The sequence below is a fragment of the Crocodylus siamensis genome, chromosome 4 (assembly GCF_052110815.1).
Source record: "Crocodylus siamensis isolate JL-2025a chromosome 4, ASM5211081v1, whole genome shotgun sequence".
NCBI lineage: Eukaryota > Metazoa > Chordata > Crocodylia > Crocodylidae > Crocodylus > Crocodylus siamensis.
The window spans coordinates 87,942,609-87,961,540 of record NC_143398.1 but is presented as its reverse complement, the minus strand read 5'-3'; the positions used below and the strand labels follow the sequence as shown (position 1 = coordinate 87,961,540).

The 18,932-nt window shown below is 45.6% G+C and overlaps 1 protein-coding gene across 1 annotated transcript in view; it reads left to right on the top strand.

The window, feature by feature from the left end:
- The window catches only part of FAM234B (family with sequence similarity 234 member B), a 29,867-nt gene extending 11,039 nt beyond the window's left edge, over positions 1-18,828 (top strand). The window contains exons 5-13 of the mRNA XM_090042755.1: positions 1,065-1,195; positions 2,193-2,340; positions 2,685-2,826; positions 3,417-3,560; positions 12,325-12,406; positions 12,554-12,709; positions 14,059-14,176; positions 16,178-16,401; positions 16,739-18,828. Of these exons, the coding sequence (XP_089898881.1) occupies positions 1,065-1,195; positions 2,193-2,340; positions 2,685-2,826; positions 3,417-3,560; positions 12,325-12,406; positions 12,554-12,709; positions 14,059-14,176; positions 16,178-16,401; positions 16,739-16,744 (1,151 nt within the window). The 3' untranslated portion in view covers positions 16,745-18,828. The remainder of the gene's footprint in view (positions 1-1,064; positions 1,196-2,192; positions 2,341-2,684; positions 2,827-3,416; positions 3,561-12,324; positions 12,407-12,553; positions 12,710-14,058; positions 14,177-16,177; positions 16,402-16,738) is intronic.
- The last annotated feature ends 104 nt before the right edge of the window (positions 18,829-18,932 follow it).

Here is an 18,932-nt window from a genome sequence, read left to right as displayed (position 1 = left end):
TTTTCAATGAAATCTTAGTGCTAACTATGGAAGAGAAAACTGTTGCAGGAGATCTGTGTCCACTGGAAGCTAACCAGCTAACCAATACCACTTGACTTTCACATATTTATAGTGAATTAATTTTAATGGCACTTCACATGCATGTGTGCAAGACCAGGGCAAAGAAGAGTTTTTCTAAACTTGGTGGGACTACTCACATGAGTAACATTTCTCACGAGCTTAAGTGTTTGCAGGTCTACCCCTTGCTTTTCTGTATTATGTAGAAAGGCTCAGGCTTCCTCACAGCAGAAGGGGAATTTTAAGAGTGCTTGTAAACGTATAGTCTTTGGTGTATGAGTGTGAAGGGGCTAGGGTGGGATGGTGAGGGTGCAGGAAGTAAAGGAGCTGGAATTACTTTGAGGATGATTTTCTTTTAAAATTTGAAAGTGTGTAAATTGTATTTTTACTAGACTCCTATATCAATAAATATAGTTGGTCAGTAGACTGACAAAGCATGTTTAAAATTAATTCTGCTAACATATTTTTATTCCCCAAGTGGAAAGAGCTTGATAGTAGCTGTTTCCTGCTGGAAAATGAACTGACGCACAGATTCCCGTTTTCAGGGTCTGTCCTTTTAACAGTCAAGTCCCATCTGTTCCATTTCCCAGGAGCTTTTTTCATGGTTGTCCCATCAGCAAACAAGCTTTGCTGCCGACCAGTTAGAACAGTAGGTGTCATGCAGAGCTTTACTCTTATTTATGATTTGATCCCAAGAAATGATCTTGAAAAATATCCCTCTACTTCAGTAAGAGTTGCAGTCAACAGTTCTATATAGAGAAATCCCCAGGGTGGGGGACAGAAAGCGTTGGCAGGTTGTGACTCAAAGCCTGTATGAAGAAACGAGGAAAACACTCCCGTCCATTTTGGAAAGTCTCAACCTCCTCTAGGTTGGGTTAGTTAAATTGTTGGGGAAAAGTGACTTTCCTTCTCTTCATACTTCAGGAACACTTTGTTGAATTCCTAGGGGTCTCCTGTTAATCTTGCTGTTGTGAAATGCTGTTGTGCTCGCTTGTGTTCTCCCAAAGGAAGAACCGTCTGGAGACTAAACCCTGACCACCTGCCAAGTGGGACTCTGGCTGCACCAGCTGTTACGCTGCCAGATGTGGATGGAGATGGGATTGGAGATCTGGTAGTCCTGGCCATTGGGGAGACGCAGGTACAATATATCCCCAGTAGAAGTCTGGAAGGAGCTTAATTTCTGGCAAACAGCTAGCATGATTTAAAGGCAGTGTAGTTGGAGAATGGCAAAAGATCTCCAGTCCAAATAGATTCCCCCCAGGTATACACCTGGCATCCTTCTCTGGCTTAGGAGGATAATGAGACCAAGCAATAATTGCATTGTCCTTCTCTTTTATCAGAAGACATAATTAAGATAATTGTCAAATTAATCATTGTTCACTGGCTAAGTCTTGTGAATTGCTCTCTGTTTTGTGATTCCCTCATTAGTAGTAATGGTTTTTGTTTTGAAAAATGAATTTTTACACAAGGGAAAGATGCTGGTCTGAGAGCCCTGGAGAATGATATGCCTGTTCTCCCACAGAAGAGAAGCACAGGTATGGTAATAATGTTGCAGACTTCCCTGTGCATCTTCCCTGGATATGCTTATACAACCACAGGTGCTCCAACCACCCACTCCTTCTCATTGCATGCCAACTCTGGAAATAAGGCAATGAGAATGCCCTGAGGGCATTCCTCGCATCTCACAAAAGACCTGTGCTCCTAACATACTTAATTCGCGGTGGCTTGAGGCCCCCGTAAATTGTCTTTAGCCCCTCATTTCCCTGGTTGTCAGACACAAAGCAAGGGTGGGGGTATATTCCCTCAGGGGTGAGATTGAGAACTCTGCCACTGCTGTGTAACATGCCCCAGTGATTTATGATGCACTGTCTTTAAGGTTGAGAAAAGTCAGTTTTCAAAGTCCATTTGTATACTGGAGGTGCTTAGTATGATGGTTAGAGTTTTTGATGTGGACTTCTCAATATAAAGAACTGCATTAGGGCTGCCAGCTCATTTCACAAAGGTATCTGAACAGAGGAGAGTGGGAGAAAGGAGATACCAAAATGATTTATCACATCAAAGATGCTGCTACATTTCATTGCTTCTTATTGTCCACGAGTCAACCATCAGAATTTCTGCATCTCTTCCCTTTGCAGCCTGACCTGTGCTTTATCTTGCTGTCTGGAAAGACTGGAAACCCTCTAGGTGGGCCTGTGAAGTACAGCATCAATGGAGAAGGAAAACTAATTGGTCCCCAAGCCCACATCACCAGGCGAGGAGCTATTTACATCCTGTTTGGCTTTGGTAAGTTAGAATCACTGGCCTTTTCCACTTCTTTTTGATCTCTGTCTTAAGACACGTTAAAACTGAGATAGCTGAGAGCATGCCCGTCTCTCTCTGGGAAATGATGGAGTTGGAGAAGATGGAAGCTGTGGATGGTGAATGTGGAAAGGAGATTAGAAGCAATGATTCTTGCTTGGACAGGACTCACTTGGAGCTTCGCAAGCCACTAGTGTTCTAGCAGCACATCTCCTGGGAAAATATCCCCCCGTTCCTGCATGTTGTCTCTCACACTGCTGGGACTCTAATTGGCCCCTGACTGAGGTCAGGAATCTCAATCTTTACCTCATCTGTTACTTACCTCCTAGGTAATGTCCAAGCAGTTTCGTTGAGGGATATCTTTGCCCAGGCCAGAATCCGTAACATTTTCCCACAAGTGCTGCAACAGGAAGAGCCAGAGTGGGAGAAGCACAGATCAGTCAACTTGTCAGAACTCATTGACATTTACAGGTAGGACATGGCCTAATCATTCTGGATAGGTTGGAGGGGGAAGGGAGAAAGAATCTCCCTGATCCTTTCAAAGATTGCCACTTCCACTTTGATATCTTTCTTCTTCAAAGTCACCAGGGTGATGTCCATGACAGTCACTCCTGCAGTGAGTGACCAGTGGGAGAAATGCCATGTTTATAAATGGAACTTCTTGTTTCTGTAAGCCCATGTCCTGTTCTTACACCTCCATCTGCCTTTGTGTATACATGCATGGGGAGAAAAGCAGCATTTCTAGATAAATAGGAGTCCCTTTTAAGAGCTCTGTTTGGGCCTAGCAGTTTTGCCAAGGGTCTTAGGGCATCTGTCAGTCTCTAAGCTAACTCCCAGAAAGGTGAGTTGAATGCATCCATTGGCAGGACCTGGGAAACCTGTTAACATGGCTGAGGACACAGAAAAAACTGCAGGTCTTGATTTAGATTGGGAGGCAAAGTGGGAATTCAGTCACAGAAAAGATCTAAAACAAAATCCTCTACAGATTACACTGAATTTGTATGTAAATGAATAGATAGAACCTGAGCAATGGGTTTGTGTCTGTTTTCTGTCTCTTGTAGTGGAGGTGTTGAGTTTCTACAAACAGTGAAGGCTTCAGACAGCAACTGCAGCAATCTTCTCATCACCACCAAGCATGGCCTGACTTTAGTACGGGGACAGGACCTAGAACCCCAGTGGAGCTTGGAGATTCAGGATATTCACAGGTTACACAGCTAGAGTTCTCTCTCTCTGTCTGTGGGACATGCATATCATTCCCACCCTTCACAGTCATCAAGAATAATTCCTTAAGATGGCAGAAATGCTTGAGAATGAGGGCTATGTGTCTATGGGGCTCTTGCAGCCTGTTCTAATGTTATGGGGTGGGCAGAATGGATGGAAGTAATAATGGAAGAATTGTCGTATTCTGTTCTGAGTGTGTGCAACAGCAAAAAGTACAAGCTAGATCACAAGTGTGACATGGATCTCTGTATGTGAAATGAGTCAGAGTAATCCCTGTGCATTCAAACAGTACATAGTCTGTCATACACAAGATGCTGAGATAATGGCACATAAGTGCAATACTAACCTAACAGGCAAAAGGTCATAGGTTCTTCATTATACAACTCAATTGTTGTACAGTTATGCTTGATACAGGTTTCCCTTGCTTTTTGCTATACATGCATTCCTGGAAGACAGCATATAAGTTGAATTTGCATAAAGGGAACCTACTTTACAATGTAACAAATAGAGGTACTTTCCAACACCAGGACTGTACTGATTCCCAAACCCATTTCTACCACTTTTACAAGACAATTTTGCTACTGACCAACAGGAGACAGTACACACAAGCACAGGGCACTGTCATAATGAGGGTGGCAACTACAGAAACACGTCACAGACAATGAGTGAAGAGCACAGATCCACACGGGAGACTATATATACTGAAGTGCTTTGTGTTAGAATATAAGGCAGTTGAAGGGAAAGAGACTTAACAGTGGGAGTCTACTACAGACCACCCAACCAAGGGGAAGAGATCGACCAGGAATTCTTAGGTCAGCTCACGGAGGTAGTGAAGTCTAAGGATGTGGTAGTCATGGGAGACCTGAGTTTCCCGGACATCTGCTGGGAAGAGCAGTCAGCCAGAACTGACTGCTCATGTAGGTTCCTAGCCAGAATGCAGGACCTCCAGGAGGTACACAGCCCTACCAGGGGAGGAGCCTTGTTGGACCTGGTGCTGGCTACAGGAGATGACCTGGTGAGGGGGCTGCGGGTGCTCGACCACCTGGGCGACAGTGATCATTGCCTGCTGGAATTCACCATCCAGCGCAAAGTGGCAAAGGCCTGCAGCAAGGCAGCAGCCCTAGATTTCAGGAGGGTGGACTTCAATGAGCTAAGGAGAACAGTCAGGGAAGCACTAAGGTCCCGGAGAGGAGGGGAGCCAGATGTCCAAGGAGAGTGGTCGCTCCTTAAGGAGACGATCCTCCAAGCCCAAAGGGAGGTAATCCCAACGAGGATCAAAGGGAGCAGGAGGGCACACAAGCCCCCATGGCTCATCATAGAATCATAGAAGTAGGGTCGAAGTAGGTAGATCTTCAAGTCCGACCCCCCGCCTGGGCAGGAGAAAAACTGGGCTCAAATGACTCCAGCCAGGTAGGCATCAAGCCTCTTCTTAAAGATCCCTAGGGTAGGAGCCAGCACCACTTCTCTTGGAAGCTGGTTCCAGCTCCTAGCTGCCCTGACCATGAAGTAGTTCTTGCGGATGTCTAATCTAAACCTACTCTCCAATAATTTGTGTCCATTATTCCTTGTCATGCCAGGGGGTACTAGGGCAAACAGTGTCTCCCCCAAACCCTTCTGGTCCCCCCTAGTGAGTTTATAGAAAGTCACCAGGTCCCCCCTCAGCCTTCTCTTGTGAAGGCTGAACAGGTTTAGGTCTTGCAGTCTTTCATTGTAGGGTCTGCCCTGTTGTCCCCAGATCATGCGTGTGGCCCTCCTCTGGACCCTTTCAATGTTGTCCACATCCCTCCTGAAATGGGGCGCACAGAACTGGACACAGTACTCCAGCTGTGGCCTGACCAGCGTCGCATAGAGCGGGAGGATCACCTCCCTGGCTCTACTTGTGATGCACCTGCAGATGCACGACAAGGTCCAGTTGGCCCTGCCAACCGTGACCTCGCATTGTTGGCCCATGTTCATCTTGGAGTCAGTAATGACTCCAAGATCCCTTTCTGCCTCCATGCTCTCAAGAAGGGAGTTTCCCATTCTATAAGTGTGCTGCTGGTTTCTGCTGCCTAAGTGCAGCACCCTGCACTTGTCAGTATTGAAACACATCCTGTTTATGTTAGCCCACTCCTGTAACCTATCCAGATCTTGCTGCAATCTTTCCCTCCCTACTAGTGTGCTCACCTCACCCCAAATTTTGGTATCAACAGCGAATTTAAACAGGTTACTTTTCACCCCGTCGTCCAAATCGCTGATTTCATAGATTTCATAGACATTAGGGCTGGAAGGGACCTCGGGAGATCATCGAGTCCAGCCCCCTGCCCAAAGGGCAGGAAGTCAGCTGGGGTCATAGGATCCCAGCAAGATAAGCATCCAATTTACTCTTGAAGGTGTTCAATGTAGGTGCTTGAACCACCTCCGCTGGCAGACTGTTCCAGACCTCGGGGGCTCGGACAGTAAAGAAATTCTTCCTTATGTCCAGCCTGAAACGGTCTTGCAGGAGTTTGTGACCGTTCGACCTAGTCATCCCTTGGGGCGCTCTGGTGAACAAACGTTCCCCCAGATCCTGGTGGTCACCCTTGATAAATTTATAGGTGGCCATCAGATCACCCCTGAGCCTGTGCTTTTCCAGGCTAAAGAGTCCCATGGCTCTCAGCCTGTCATCGTAAGGTCTGTTTTCCTGACCTCTGATCATGCGCGTGGCTCTCCTCTGGACTCTCTCAAGCTTCTCCACATCCTTTTTGAATTGTGGAGCCCAAAACTGGACGTAGTACTCCAGCTGCGGCCTCACCAAGGCCGAGTACAAGGGGAGAATGACGTCCTGGGATTTGCTTGAGAAGCATCTATGGATGCAAGCCAGCATTTTGGTCGCTTTACTAGCCGCAGCATCGCATTGCAGGCTCATGTTCATCTTGTGGTCAATGATGACCCCCAAGTCTCTTTCTTCTGTAGTGCTAACCAACGTAGCACTGCTGAGCCTATAAGGGTGCTGCAGGTTTTTCCTCCCAAGGTGGAGAACCTTGCATTTTTCGGTGTTAAACACCATGAGGTTCTCATCTGCCCATTTGCTGAGCTTGTCCAGGTCAGCCTGGATCACCCGCCTGTCCTCTGGCATGGATGCTTTGCCCCAAAGTTTGGTGTCATCAGCGAACTTGGCCAGTCCACTCCTGACTCCAATGTCCACATCGTTAATGAAGATGTTGAACAGTATGGGTCCCAGGACAGAGCCTTGAGGGACCCCACTGGTCACAGGGCACCACAGTGAGTGACTGCCATCAATCACAACCCTCTGGGTCCGACCATGGAGCCAATTTCCCAGCCAGCGGATCATGGTGGACCCAAGGCCACAACTGGGCAGTTTGGCCAAGAGGTGATCATGGGATACCAGATCAAAAGCTTTTTTGAAGTCAAGATATATGACATCAACTTCTTCTCCCTTGTCCAGGTGATAGGGCACCTGGTCATAGAAGGAAATGAGATTGGTCAAACAAGACCTACCCGCAACAAACCCGTGCTGGCTATCCCTTAGGATGTTAGCCTGGGCCAGTCCCTCAAGGATGGCCTCCTTAATAAACTTTTCTAGGATCTTCCCCAGGATAGAAGTCAGGCTAATGGGCCTGTAGTTAGCCAGATCCACTCTCCTCCCTTTTTTGAAGATCGGCACCACATTGGCCTTCTTCCAGTCTTCGGGCACTACACCAGAGCGCCAGGAGTTTTCAAAGATCCGTGCCAGGGGCTGGGCTATGATGCTCCTTGAGTACCCTGGGGTGCAGATTGTCAGGGCCGGCTGACTTGAAGGTATCCAGCTTCTCAAGGTGTTCCTTCATGAGGTCAGCATTTATGGAGGGTAGGGGATCCCCCTCACCCAGATTTCCCTGTCCCATAGCAGGCATGGGCATCCCATGTGACTGATGAAAGACTGACGCAAAGTACCTATTTAATAGGTTGGCTTTTTCCTGGGCATCAGTTGTCAGTTGCCCCATCTGGTTTAGCAGGGGTCTGACATTGCCCTTGCTTTTCCTCCGGCTCCCCACATATCTGAAAAAGGACTTTTTGTTGTCCTTGATGCCTGAAGCTAGTTGGAGTTCAGTTGCAGCCTTGGCTTTCCTGGTTTGGTCCCTGCAGGACCGGGCCAGCGCAGAATAATCCTCCTTGAAGGTGAATCCCGTCCTCCATCCTTTGTAGGCTTTCCTTTTTAGCCACAGGAGGTCTGCTAGGTCCCTGGAGAGCCAGGGGGGCTGCTGTGCCTTCTTGCTGCCTTTCCTCCGTGTTGGGATAGATTTAGCTTGTGCACTGAGGATCGCTTCCTTGAGAAGCAACCACTCTTCTTGAACTCCCATCTCCCTGGGGTCATGGTCCCTGAGGGCCTGACTGACTAGCCTCTTGAGCTTGTCAAAGTCGGCTTTTCTGAAGTCAAGGACTTCTGTGTTGCTGACTGACTTGCCAGCTTTACGGCGGATGGTGAAGGTGATCAGCTCGTGGTCGCTGTCACCCAGCTTCCCATCGATCACTAGGTTGCCGATTAGGTCATTCCCCGTAGCCAGTACCAAGTCAAGCAGCGCTTTGCCTCTCGTTGGCCTATAGACTTCTTGAGTCAGGTAGAGGTCATCCATGCACGAGAGAAAGCTTTGCGACCGCTCAGATTTTGCTGAGTGATCTTCCCACGAGATGTCCGGGTAATTGAAGTCACTCATGACAACCAAGGTCCTGGAGCAAGCGGCCTCAGTCAGTTCCCGGGTGAACTCCTGGTCAAGCTCAGGACTTTGAGTGGGAGGTCTGTAGTAGACTCCCACCGTTGTGTCCCCTGTGCCATATTCCCCACGAATTTTTACCCAGAGGGTCTCTAGCTGTCCATGCCGGTCGCCAACATCAGCTTGCAGGGACATGTAGCTTTCCTTGACATAGAGAGTTACACCCCCGCCCCTTTTGTCAACACGATCCCTCCTGTACAGGATATAGCCCTCTATACCCGTGGTCCAGTCTTGGGTGGAGTCCCACCAGGTCTCCGTTATCCCAGTGACATCATATTTCTTTGCACTGAGCAGGAGGACGAGCTCCTCCTGCTTGTTGCCCAGGCTCCTGGCATTAGTGTACAGGCAGGCAAGTGTGCCCTTGGGGGCTCTTGCCTTGCCCACAGATTGTGCCAGGGCTGGGGCAGGGGTGGTCTCCCTTAAGTGCCTTGGTCTGCTGGCTTTGCAAGGGTCGCTCTGCAGGCCAGCAGTGGCAGTAGTCCCCCCATCCCGCAGCGGGCTTAGTTTAAAGCCCAGTGGAGCAGGTCAGAGGAGGAGAACTCGCATGATCAGGGGGCAGCAGGGCAGGCCCTACAAGGAGAGGCTACAGGACCTGAACCTGTTCAGCCTCCACAAGAGAAGGCTGAGGGGGAATCTTGTGGCCTGTTATAAACTAATCAGGGGGGACCAGCAGGCACTGGGGGAGTCACTGTTCCATTGAGCACTGCCAGGAGTGACCAGGAATAATGGTCACAAGCTGGCAGAGGGTAGGTTTAGGCTAGATATCAGGAGGCGCTACTTCACAGTCAGGGCGGCTAGGGTCTGGAACCAACTTCCAAGAGAAGTGGTGCTGGCTCCTAACCTGGGGGTCTTTAAGAGGAAGTTAGATGAACACCTTGCTGGGGTCGTTTGACCCCAGTACTCTTTCCTGCCATGGCAGGGGGTCGGACTAGATGATCTACTCAGGTCCCTTCCGACCCTAGAAACTATGAAACTATATTTTAGCGCATGTTACTCCCACAATGCAGCACAGAAAGCAGCTACCTGCAGGCTTCTACCATACTGATTGCATAAAAGTGAATTTACCTTGCATATAATGAATTTTTGGAATAAAAATGGTCATTGCATAAAAGGGAATTCACACATACGAAACCCACATAAAGTGAGGGAAACCTGTATTCTAACAGATGCTAACATTTATATGGAAGATGTAATGATGAGTTTTAAAAGGGCAGATTTCAACCTTTCCATGGGAAACCAATAAATAGGGGTTGAAAGGTGAAGGTGGAAAAATGTTTAGAGTATATAATCAATCCATGAGCTATTTCAGACCACAGCACTAAAGGTCTTACTTGGCTTTTTTTCTTAGTATGTCAATACAAAGTATAAATAGGAGGAGTAAGGGTAAAGCAGAGAGCAGCATGAGATTATTAGGGTGGCTACAGTTTTCTCATGGAAACCATGAACTTGGAGAAACTCCATGACTCCTCTCTCAGAACAAAGAGCATCATGAGAGATGTATTTCAGTCATGTTGACCAATAAGCAGAGTTTCCCAAACCTGGTGGGTTTATCCCCACTGTAGTGAAGTCGGGGACTCTAACATCCCCCTTCACTGTTTATCCCAGCTGCATTAAACTGTACTCTTTAGGCTACAGAAGCAAAGGTGGATTATGGAGATTGCAGACCAGAGACCCTTACTTTAGTACCAAGTATAAGGATGGCAGTGCCAAAATCTGTCTTCACTGGGGATTTGTTCTGGTTACACCTGCCAGCATCAGTACAGGTACAAGGGAGAGAAGCTAAACTACATATTCCAAAAAGTCCAAAAGCTTGCATACTCTGATTGGAAGCATGGATAAACTTCACTTGTACAAAACTCAAATATAGTGCTTTGTCTATTTACACAAGAGCTTTTGTACTGGTGCTGTCCTTTTGGTGGCTGAAATCAGAGCAGTTTGTATATCAAAGTGTATACAAAGCTTAATGGGAAAAGAGTACAACACTTGGCTTTCACCTGATAGAGTCAAAGCAACAATGTTTGTGTCAGCAAGACCCTTTCCTCTTTAGAAAAAGTTAACAATAGACAGTCACTAGTAAAAGGAATCTCTTTGATATACATTTCTTTGGCTTTTCAAACCACTTTCACCAAGATCCCATATGCAATCTTAAAAGAGGAGCAGTAGCCATAGAGTAAGAGGCAAGCTTTGATGAAACAGCACTTCTTGAAGAAATAGAAAGCAAGGTTGTATATGGAACTTTCTTAGGAGAGGGAGTAATTTTACATTGTCTCAAGGAATAGTGGAAGTTAGAGGAACAGAGGAAGTTGGAAGGGGGTTGTGTCAATGGATTGATAGCACCTAGTGTATATTTTTCAATTTGTAAGAAACTCCAGACGAATTTAAATGCATTGGAAGTTTTATGACAGAGAATTTGTCTTAAATAAGTGTGAAATAATGCACATGGGTTAAAAAAATTGTCTTTCCTTCCTATTTGTTGCAATGAAATTTGAAGGTATGGGATCTTGCATTGAAAACGGCTGTGATAGCACTGGTGCTAGTGGAAGCCAGACACATTCACATGAGAAATTTGGCATACATTTCTAGTAGCAAGTGAGATTAGCCACTGGACCAAACTGTCAAGGGAAGCAATGGATTCTCCAGCTCTGGATAGCATCAGATCAAAAGTGGATGCCTTTCTGGAAGTTACATTTAATCAGACACAAGTTATTGAACTACATATAGATTGCGTATGGCCTGCGATAGGCAAAAGGTCAGCTCAGATTCCCTAATGGTCCTCTTGTCTTCAACTCACTGAATCAATGAATAGGGAAGAATTGTCTGCACTTATACAGAGCGCTCTGTCCAATTTTGGCCAATTTAAGAAGCACCGACCTGAAATGCAAGAAGTTAGAAATGAGCAGGATGCAAAGAAAACTCCAGAGTTCACCTATAATGAGCGATATTTAAATAATAGCATTATATAGTGTAGACGAGTGGTGTGAAACATATGGCCCATAGGCCAGATCTGGCCCACAGACCTCATAATCAGGTCCATGGTCCTGCTCCCACATGCTGTGCCAGACTGGCCTCCCACACAGGGCCAGAACGTGTACAGCGTGTGGCATTTGCTTGGTCTAATCTCAGACTGCCACATGCAGTGCCTTGGAGCAGGTTGCTCGCTGGGGCTAGTCACATGCTACCCCGCGCTGCCCACAGAACTCCCCGGGGCTGGGTACCAAGCCACAAAGCCCTCTTGGGCCAGCATCCCAGAGTGGTGGGTGCTGCATACGCTGGATCAGGTGTGTTGGTGGGGTTATAGTTGAAACTTAGTGAAATAGTTCAGTCTCTTAACACGTCTCTGTTGAGAGCAGGGGTCTTACTCATCTGGCCCCAGGGGCCAAATGTGTAGCACAGAGCTAATCTACAGGTGGGGTCAGGCCTACCCTAGATGGAGAAGTGTTAGAGACTGAAGTATTTCATTTTTACTAGAACTTTACATGATCTGATCTCCAGTATGGGAACAAGGAATCACAGTATAAAGATCAATGGTTGATATGTTTCAAACCAGTGCTATTTCTGTCAGTAAAGGCAGCTTGTGAAATCAAATACCAGAGGGGGTCAAAGAGTCCAAAGCTGGTAGTGATATTTAAAAGGACTAGGTAATTTTCAGACCACTAATAAGAAATTGTGGTTATACATGCTAGGAAAAGAGTAATAAAATGTCATGCTCCGGGATGATAAACAGAGTGACTACCATATGGCCCAGCAAAAAATTTTCCCATCCCCCCCGCCTTAGGCTAAGCCTCGAATAATTGCTTGGGAGCTTTGTGTTTTTCGTGGTGGTTTTTTCTTCTTCTGTCGCAATGGTGAATGGCTGTTGTTAGTCAGGATAGTGTACCTGACAGATTAAAAAGCCTGATCTGCAAATCCTGTGCATATAAGAGGATGGATGAACATTAGGGAAGGAAAGAGCTCTCTTGCTTAGAAATCCTTGCTTTTCTGGCCTTGCCTCTAATTGTTTTCTTAATATTTGCAGCCAACCTTCCCCTGGTTACTTCAGTGCTGATCAAGTCTTGGACTTCATGCTGCAGGCTCCGAGCAGAAGTGGTACAAAAAAGGTAAATCTTAGGGAAGGTGGTACAGGAAAGAGGACAGGCTGTGTGTGAGGATGGGACTGTAGCAGCAAGTTTCCAGGACTCATGCCAATCTACTCTCTCCCCATTTCTGTGTTGTTGTTCACACTATATGTCTCTCCCAACTTTGAGGTGGTGGTGGTAGATGGCAAAACAGGTCTTCCTATTTGGAGCCATAACCTCCCGTGTCGTATGCAAGAATCAGATGCGCTATCAGTAATGACTTTGGACAGGAAATCTGTTTTTCTCTTCTGGGCTGATGAAATACAGCCTGCATCACAAAGTCTGGTAAGTGATTGTCTTTTTATCACTTGGAATGTTTCATTGTAAGGCCTGTGCTGTCTCTCTCCTTTTCCTTATATCTTCTTAAGTTACAATGTTATTGAAATTTAAGCCTAGCCTTGCAGGAGTAGATTGTCCTTTTGGTTCAGACTTGTGAGGTGTATGTGTGTGTCTATGCACACATAGGTATTTTCAAGCTGCTCAGGAAATTTCCATCAGAATGATTTTCTAACAAAAGAAATCACTTCCACAAAATCAAAGTTCTTCACAGAAACTTGATGGAAGTTGGGGACTGGGGACAGGCTGCTGGGGACACAAGCTTCCAGGCCTGTCAGGAAACCTGCCATAAAGTCAGGGCTCCACTACCTTCCTCCAGGCAGGCAGGAAATCCAGGGAACATAATTGTGTTTTAGAAATATTGCAGAATTTCAGTTTAAAAGAACAAACAAAAAACAGTGTGGAGGATTTCAGCCTGCTTGAGGCAAAATTTCTTCCTAAGACTCAAATTATTTTGTGGTACTGAAATTCTATTTCCTGACCAGTTTGGGCACAGTTACACAATACTGTATACATGCTTAGAAAGAATGAGAGCAAAATCTTTATTTTAAAATATAAAGCAAAAACCAAACATAAGGTGGGAAAGAATAAATGAAAGGAGTGAGAAACGAGAGGAAATGCACCAGTGTATGGCATAGAGAGATACAGGGGTGGGCAAGAAATTCCGTTAGAAGAAAGCGGCTTTACATTTCTCCCAGGGTCTGTCAGGGTAGAACCAGCCTTTGATAGTCAGTGAACAACTTGGTCTCTTGTGAAGACATTCTCCTTCCTTTGGAGGCTTGATCCTTGGAATGGGTCTTACACTGGTCCCTGCCTTCTGAATAGCTATGCCAATTTCCTAACTTCTGCCGTATTTGCAAAGTCTCATAAGTTGCCTCTTGCCTCAGCAGTGATCCCAGGCCCCTGGGCTACTTCTCTAGTTTTCCTGGGGGGAGAGAGAGAGAGACTTAGACTGTCCCGTTTTCTTCTCTAACCCCTCCCTTGACTTAGGCCTGTGAAGCAGCTCCTTCATTTGATACATTGTAGACATCCATGGGATGCTTTTCATTCTGTGGAAGTCACAGACAGCCAGTGTGGAAGCAGTGTGACATCAAAGATGAGACTGAGTACAATAAAAGCATTGTGAAGAGTGATATTACATGGGATTGGCTTACTCAGGAGCAAGGAAATCCCATTCTTTTTCCAAAACCACAGATTGTGGAGAATAACTGTACTGGTGGGCTTCTGTTGAATGCAGGGCTCCTTCAACAGCAGGATTTACTAGTAGGAAAAGCATTCTTTGTCTTTCTTTCCAACAGGAACCTGGTCCAAGAAATGAGCGCCCAGGGCTTCACCATCTCTACCTCTTGCATCCTACCTTCCCTACAGTCCTTTTGGACCTCAACAATATCACCGACATAGTGACTGCTTCAGCCAGTGAGTATGTGTGAGACTGGGGATTTAGTCTCTTCCTAATAGGATACTGAGGAAGGCCAAATGGATGTTAAAAACCTTCCTCCCTTCTGGAGGAGAAGGTGACTGTGGAAGTAGCTGGGGCCTTCCTGTGCTTGTCGGTAAGTGTGACTCTTGGTGTCCGCTAAGCTTAGGGTAGCAATATAAAAAATCATTAAACATTACAACCAGGGCTCAAAGCCCATTTTTCTTCATCTCTGTCATATATCAGGTCTGCTGTTTTGCAAACAGAAAACCCACAGAATCACTCATATGTAAGATAATTAAGGAGGAACTGACTGTGATCTCTCACTGGTTCTTTATCAGTGTAACTCCATTGATTCAGTGGAGGTATTCATGATTAACATTGGCATATGCTGATTCAGAATTGGATCCTACACATTTTGCTGCCCCAAACACACTTTTGTTCTAAGCAGTTTCCTCCTCTGGTCTCTGGTAGAAGCTGTTGTGTTTCCTATTTTTTCCTTTTTCAAAGAGGTGATTCTAAGTTAAGCACTTAGGTCAAATATTTTTTTCCTTTGATGGTTAAACAAAGTTTTACAGTCAGGCAGGTGGACCACAGGATTTTCACCTTCTTTAATGCATCTGAGAGACACCTAAGGCAGCCTACCAGACCAGTTAGACCCATGGCCAGTCTGACATGACAAGAGGTAGGATACTGAGTCAGTTGAACCAGTTGAATCTGGAATGGTAGAAGGTGCAGAAAAACTATCAGGCCATGATTCTTCTATCCATGATGCACTCCACTATACGATTATCTAAAGAGCGAACATAAAGTAGCTGTCAGAGCAGGTAGCTAGGCTTACAGGTAGAATCTTGTGAAGGTTGTTTCTAGGAAAATTTCAGTGCAACAAAAATATTTCCAAGCCCCAGGTATTGGCCCATAGCTACTTGTGCCAAGTGGGTCTCATTAAAACAGAATCCATAGCTACAAAAAAATTATGACAATGAATGCCTTTTTCCAGTCCTTATTTAAAATAAATAGTCCTTTGTTACAACAAACAAAAAACTACTTGTAAGTACCGGTAACGCTGATATTTCACAAACACACAAAAATGTAGCAAAGTCATGGCCAAAGCCATTTCACACTTCCTGCATTTTCTGCTTCCTTTGTCATTCATATAAGCTTGTCAGTCAAAAAGGGGCACAAGGTCACAAATAAGGATACACAGATGAATAAAGCAGCAGTTTACCAGGCGGTAAAGGGACTTCCTACGTCAGCTACTCCATGGCAACTGTCAGACTGTCTGTTTTTATCCCACAGTAAGTGAGAGCTAAAGCATTGAGGGCTAAACTGAAAGCCATGCAGAACATAGGTAAGCTTATCAGTCAAAAAGGAGCAGAAGTTCACGAGTAAGAGTATTTGTATGGACAAAGGAGTAATTTACCACAGCGTAGAAGGTGTCAGAGATTTATCATGCATCCGCTGTTCCATGATGACTGTCCATCTGCTTGTCCTAATCCCACTGTATGTGAGAACCAGGACAGCTTATTTCTCATTGTAACAAAATTTCAATACAAGCCAAATCGGGGTGTCCTTTGAAAGGTCAGTGTGACAAATATGACTTTGGGCAAGCCCATTAAACCCTGTCTTTGTTGTCCAGCTTGTAATGGGATGCCTGTTTATGGTGTGCCAGGGATTAAAGTTTTTAATGTTCTGTGAGAGCTATTGCTGAGAAGCTGTCTACCAATGTATCTTGTGATGCAAATATATGTCACTCTCAGCACTACACTCAGAATGTCCTTAGGGGTTTCAGACTTCATGTTCTGATTTATATGACAGTTTAGTTCCTGTGCTGATTTTCACCTTATATACCTGTGCACCACTGAACAAAATTACCAGATGTATGTGTAGCTAAGAGCCATAATGTACTTGGTTGGAGCTCATTCTTGGAAAATTTCTTTTAGAAGAATTGATTTTCTCAGTGCTCACCACTATTTTTCTCTCCTGTTCTTAATGATCAGTTGGAATTAATGATCTCCAGAAAGATGCATTTTACATCACTATGATGAGGAGTCCTACAGCTGAAAACCAACCAGGATTTTTGTCTGTCAGCAAGCTAGGCCTGAGGTGGGCCATGATGACTCAGAGCCGCATGGTATTGCTTAAGGACACCACCCCCAAGATCAGCCGAGGGGAAGTAAGGAGATTCTTGGCCAGGCTGAAATTTGTGGATTTTCCTTTCAAGGTGAAAAGATAGCTAACCAAGCCCCTGATGAAATCCTTTGCCAAATTCAAAGGGTGGGATGGGTTGTGGGGAGGGAGTAAACAAGCAGGGAACACCAGGGTCTGGTGATTCTTTGACTGTTGGAAAATAACAATGAAATAATTGTCTTAGGAGCAAGAAGAAGAAACCAGGTGGGAGATGGAAAGGGGCTGAGAAGGCATGGGGAAATGGAGGATCCCCTGCTTTGACTATGAGCAAATGGAGTCCAGGGCTTTTCTCTGGCTATGCTGAGGCCCATCTGTGCTCTACAAAGAACCCATTTTTCTGCCTGACTAATGCCTTCTTTTTCTTTCTCCAGGTCTAGGATGTTGGTTTCTCAGGTTTCACACACACAGGGTGGATATTTGGCCCTTGGTGGCGTAGGGGAAGATGCTCAGTGATTCTTCATCATACTTGCTGTACAAAGGGAGCAGGGACTGAAGCCACTCCCCTGTCCCTTCCTCAAGCTTGCCAGAAAAAGCTGGGGTGGACAGGCTTGTCAGCTTCTGACAGCTGCAATGCAGGAATGCTGCTGGACCTCTCCCCTGCCACACCCTGCTTGCGTGCTTCCTCCAGGTACCGTGGAAATGTGAATGCAGAAAAGTGTATATATATATATGTTTGTATATTTTTTGTATGTTTTAATTTATGAACTATTTCCAGAAAACTCCTGTTTGTATTCAAGCAGTATTTCCATGCATTATGTTTTAATCCCACTGTTTTACTAGGGGAACCATTGCCTGGCTCCTCCATGGCTGGTTTCATCATACAGGCTCCTTCAGCTCTCCTACCTCTTTTACTTTAGGTTCACCACTGTATCCCCTCACTTTCAGTTCCTTGGAATGTCCAGCCCTCCCTAATTCGGCTAGTTTGGAATAAGCAACCAAGAGGCAAAAGACTCCACAATTCCTTTTTAACCCCCTGAGCCTACCAGTTTCTTCTCCCATGCACAAATTAGGGTTGGAAATGTAGATATGAAAGGCCCACGTCTCATATCCAGCTTTGTCTCTCCCTTTGGTCTTTCTTATGAGCCCTTATGGCATCACATGATGTCTGCCTTAGTGCAAACAAATTAAATCATATGAACCATGTATTCCTGAGTAGTACAGCACAGGTAAATCGGCCAGTATGTCTGGCCTCTGGAAGATATCAATAGTGTATTATAAAGTGGTTCTTAGTTTGCATAGAGGCTCTTTTGTCACACCCGGTATCCAGTACCAGAGGCTTAAGGTAATGCTGGGAAACCCTTCTCTGCTGCTCCTCAGCTGTAGTTTTGGTCCCTTAGGACCACTGAGAGAAAATGTGAGTTAAAACAGCCGAGGGTTGCTCAAAGGTAATCATGGAGACCAGTGCTCAACACAGTAGCCCTAGACAGGCTTCATATTAGCATTCACCCACCCTATGTGGAAGTCTGCTAGAATCTGTCCCCATAGATGTTTGAAATTTACTGTCTGTGCCATGATTGTGGAGCATGTATGTAAAGCCTGCTGTGACATATGCAATGCCTCTTCAGTGACCTTTGGTCCCTACAGATTCCTCCCCCTCCCCATCCCCCTACTCCACTGCAAGGCATTCCTTTATAGATATTGGTTTCCCAGCAGATCTAGTTCTGAGCCCCCTTTAGCACTGGCAAAAGCAGTCAGCTGCAGACCTAACACAGATCTTCTGCTATTTTGTGCTGCCTCTGTCTGTCTTCCAGCTGGTATTTTTTCAGTACTTCCTTTCTTAGTGCTGAGGGCCTGGCATATTTTGCACCTCCCTTTAAAGGGCCCATTGTATCTTTGGGGAGAGTTGTCTCCTTTGCTTGGTTTCTTGGGCCATCTTCTGAATACTTGTCTCTCTCACTGCATCTCCTATAAAATGGCTCCCTGCAGTCTCTTTTAGATTAGCTGCAATTCCCAAGGCTGGCCCTTGAGCCCCTCTCTGGTAATGCCAGAGCTTTGTGCAAAGCTTTACATGTAATGGCATTTGTGTGTAAATAGCCCTGTACATATTAGTACATATGTAGCAAAGGTCTATTTGTCTTGGCACCTGCCTTTTGTCTCCTGTCCTCTGGCAGCGCTAGGTGCTTTAGAAGTGTTTGGTTTATTTTGAACACTGGTGACTGAAGTACCAGTGGCAGAGGAAGTTAATTAGAAACACGGCTATACTCCATCTCCCTTCTTTTCTACCACCACCTTGCAGAACAGGCTTGAAAGCTTTTACCTGAAGTAGTAATTGTCCTTAGGTTCTTCCTCAAATTCCTAGGCCAGATATTTAATGTGCAGTGACACTAGCTCCTCCATAATGTGAATTCTTCGCCCTTATCCCCACTGTGAATAGAAAGTCTGTCTGTATATTGTCAGGAAAAAAATATTCGAATTATAAGCTGCCGTGGAACAAATAAATATAGTGTACAGCATTGCCTCTGTGTGCAACTTCATTTTCCTTTTGGAGACTATGCTTTTGTAGTAGTAGACATGACTAGGGGGAACGGAGAGAAAGCAGGACCCTGTCCTTGAATTGCTGCAGAT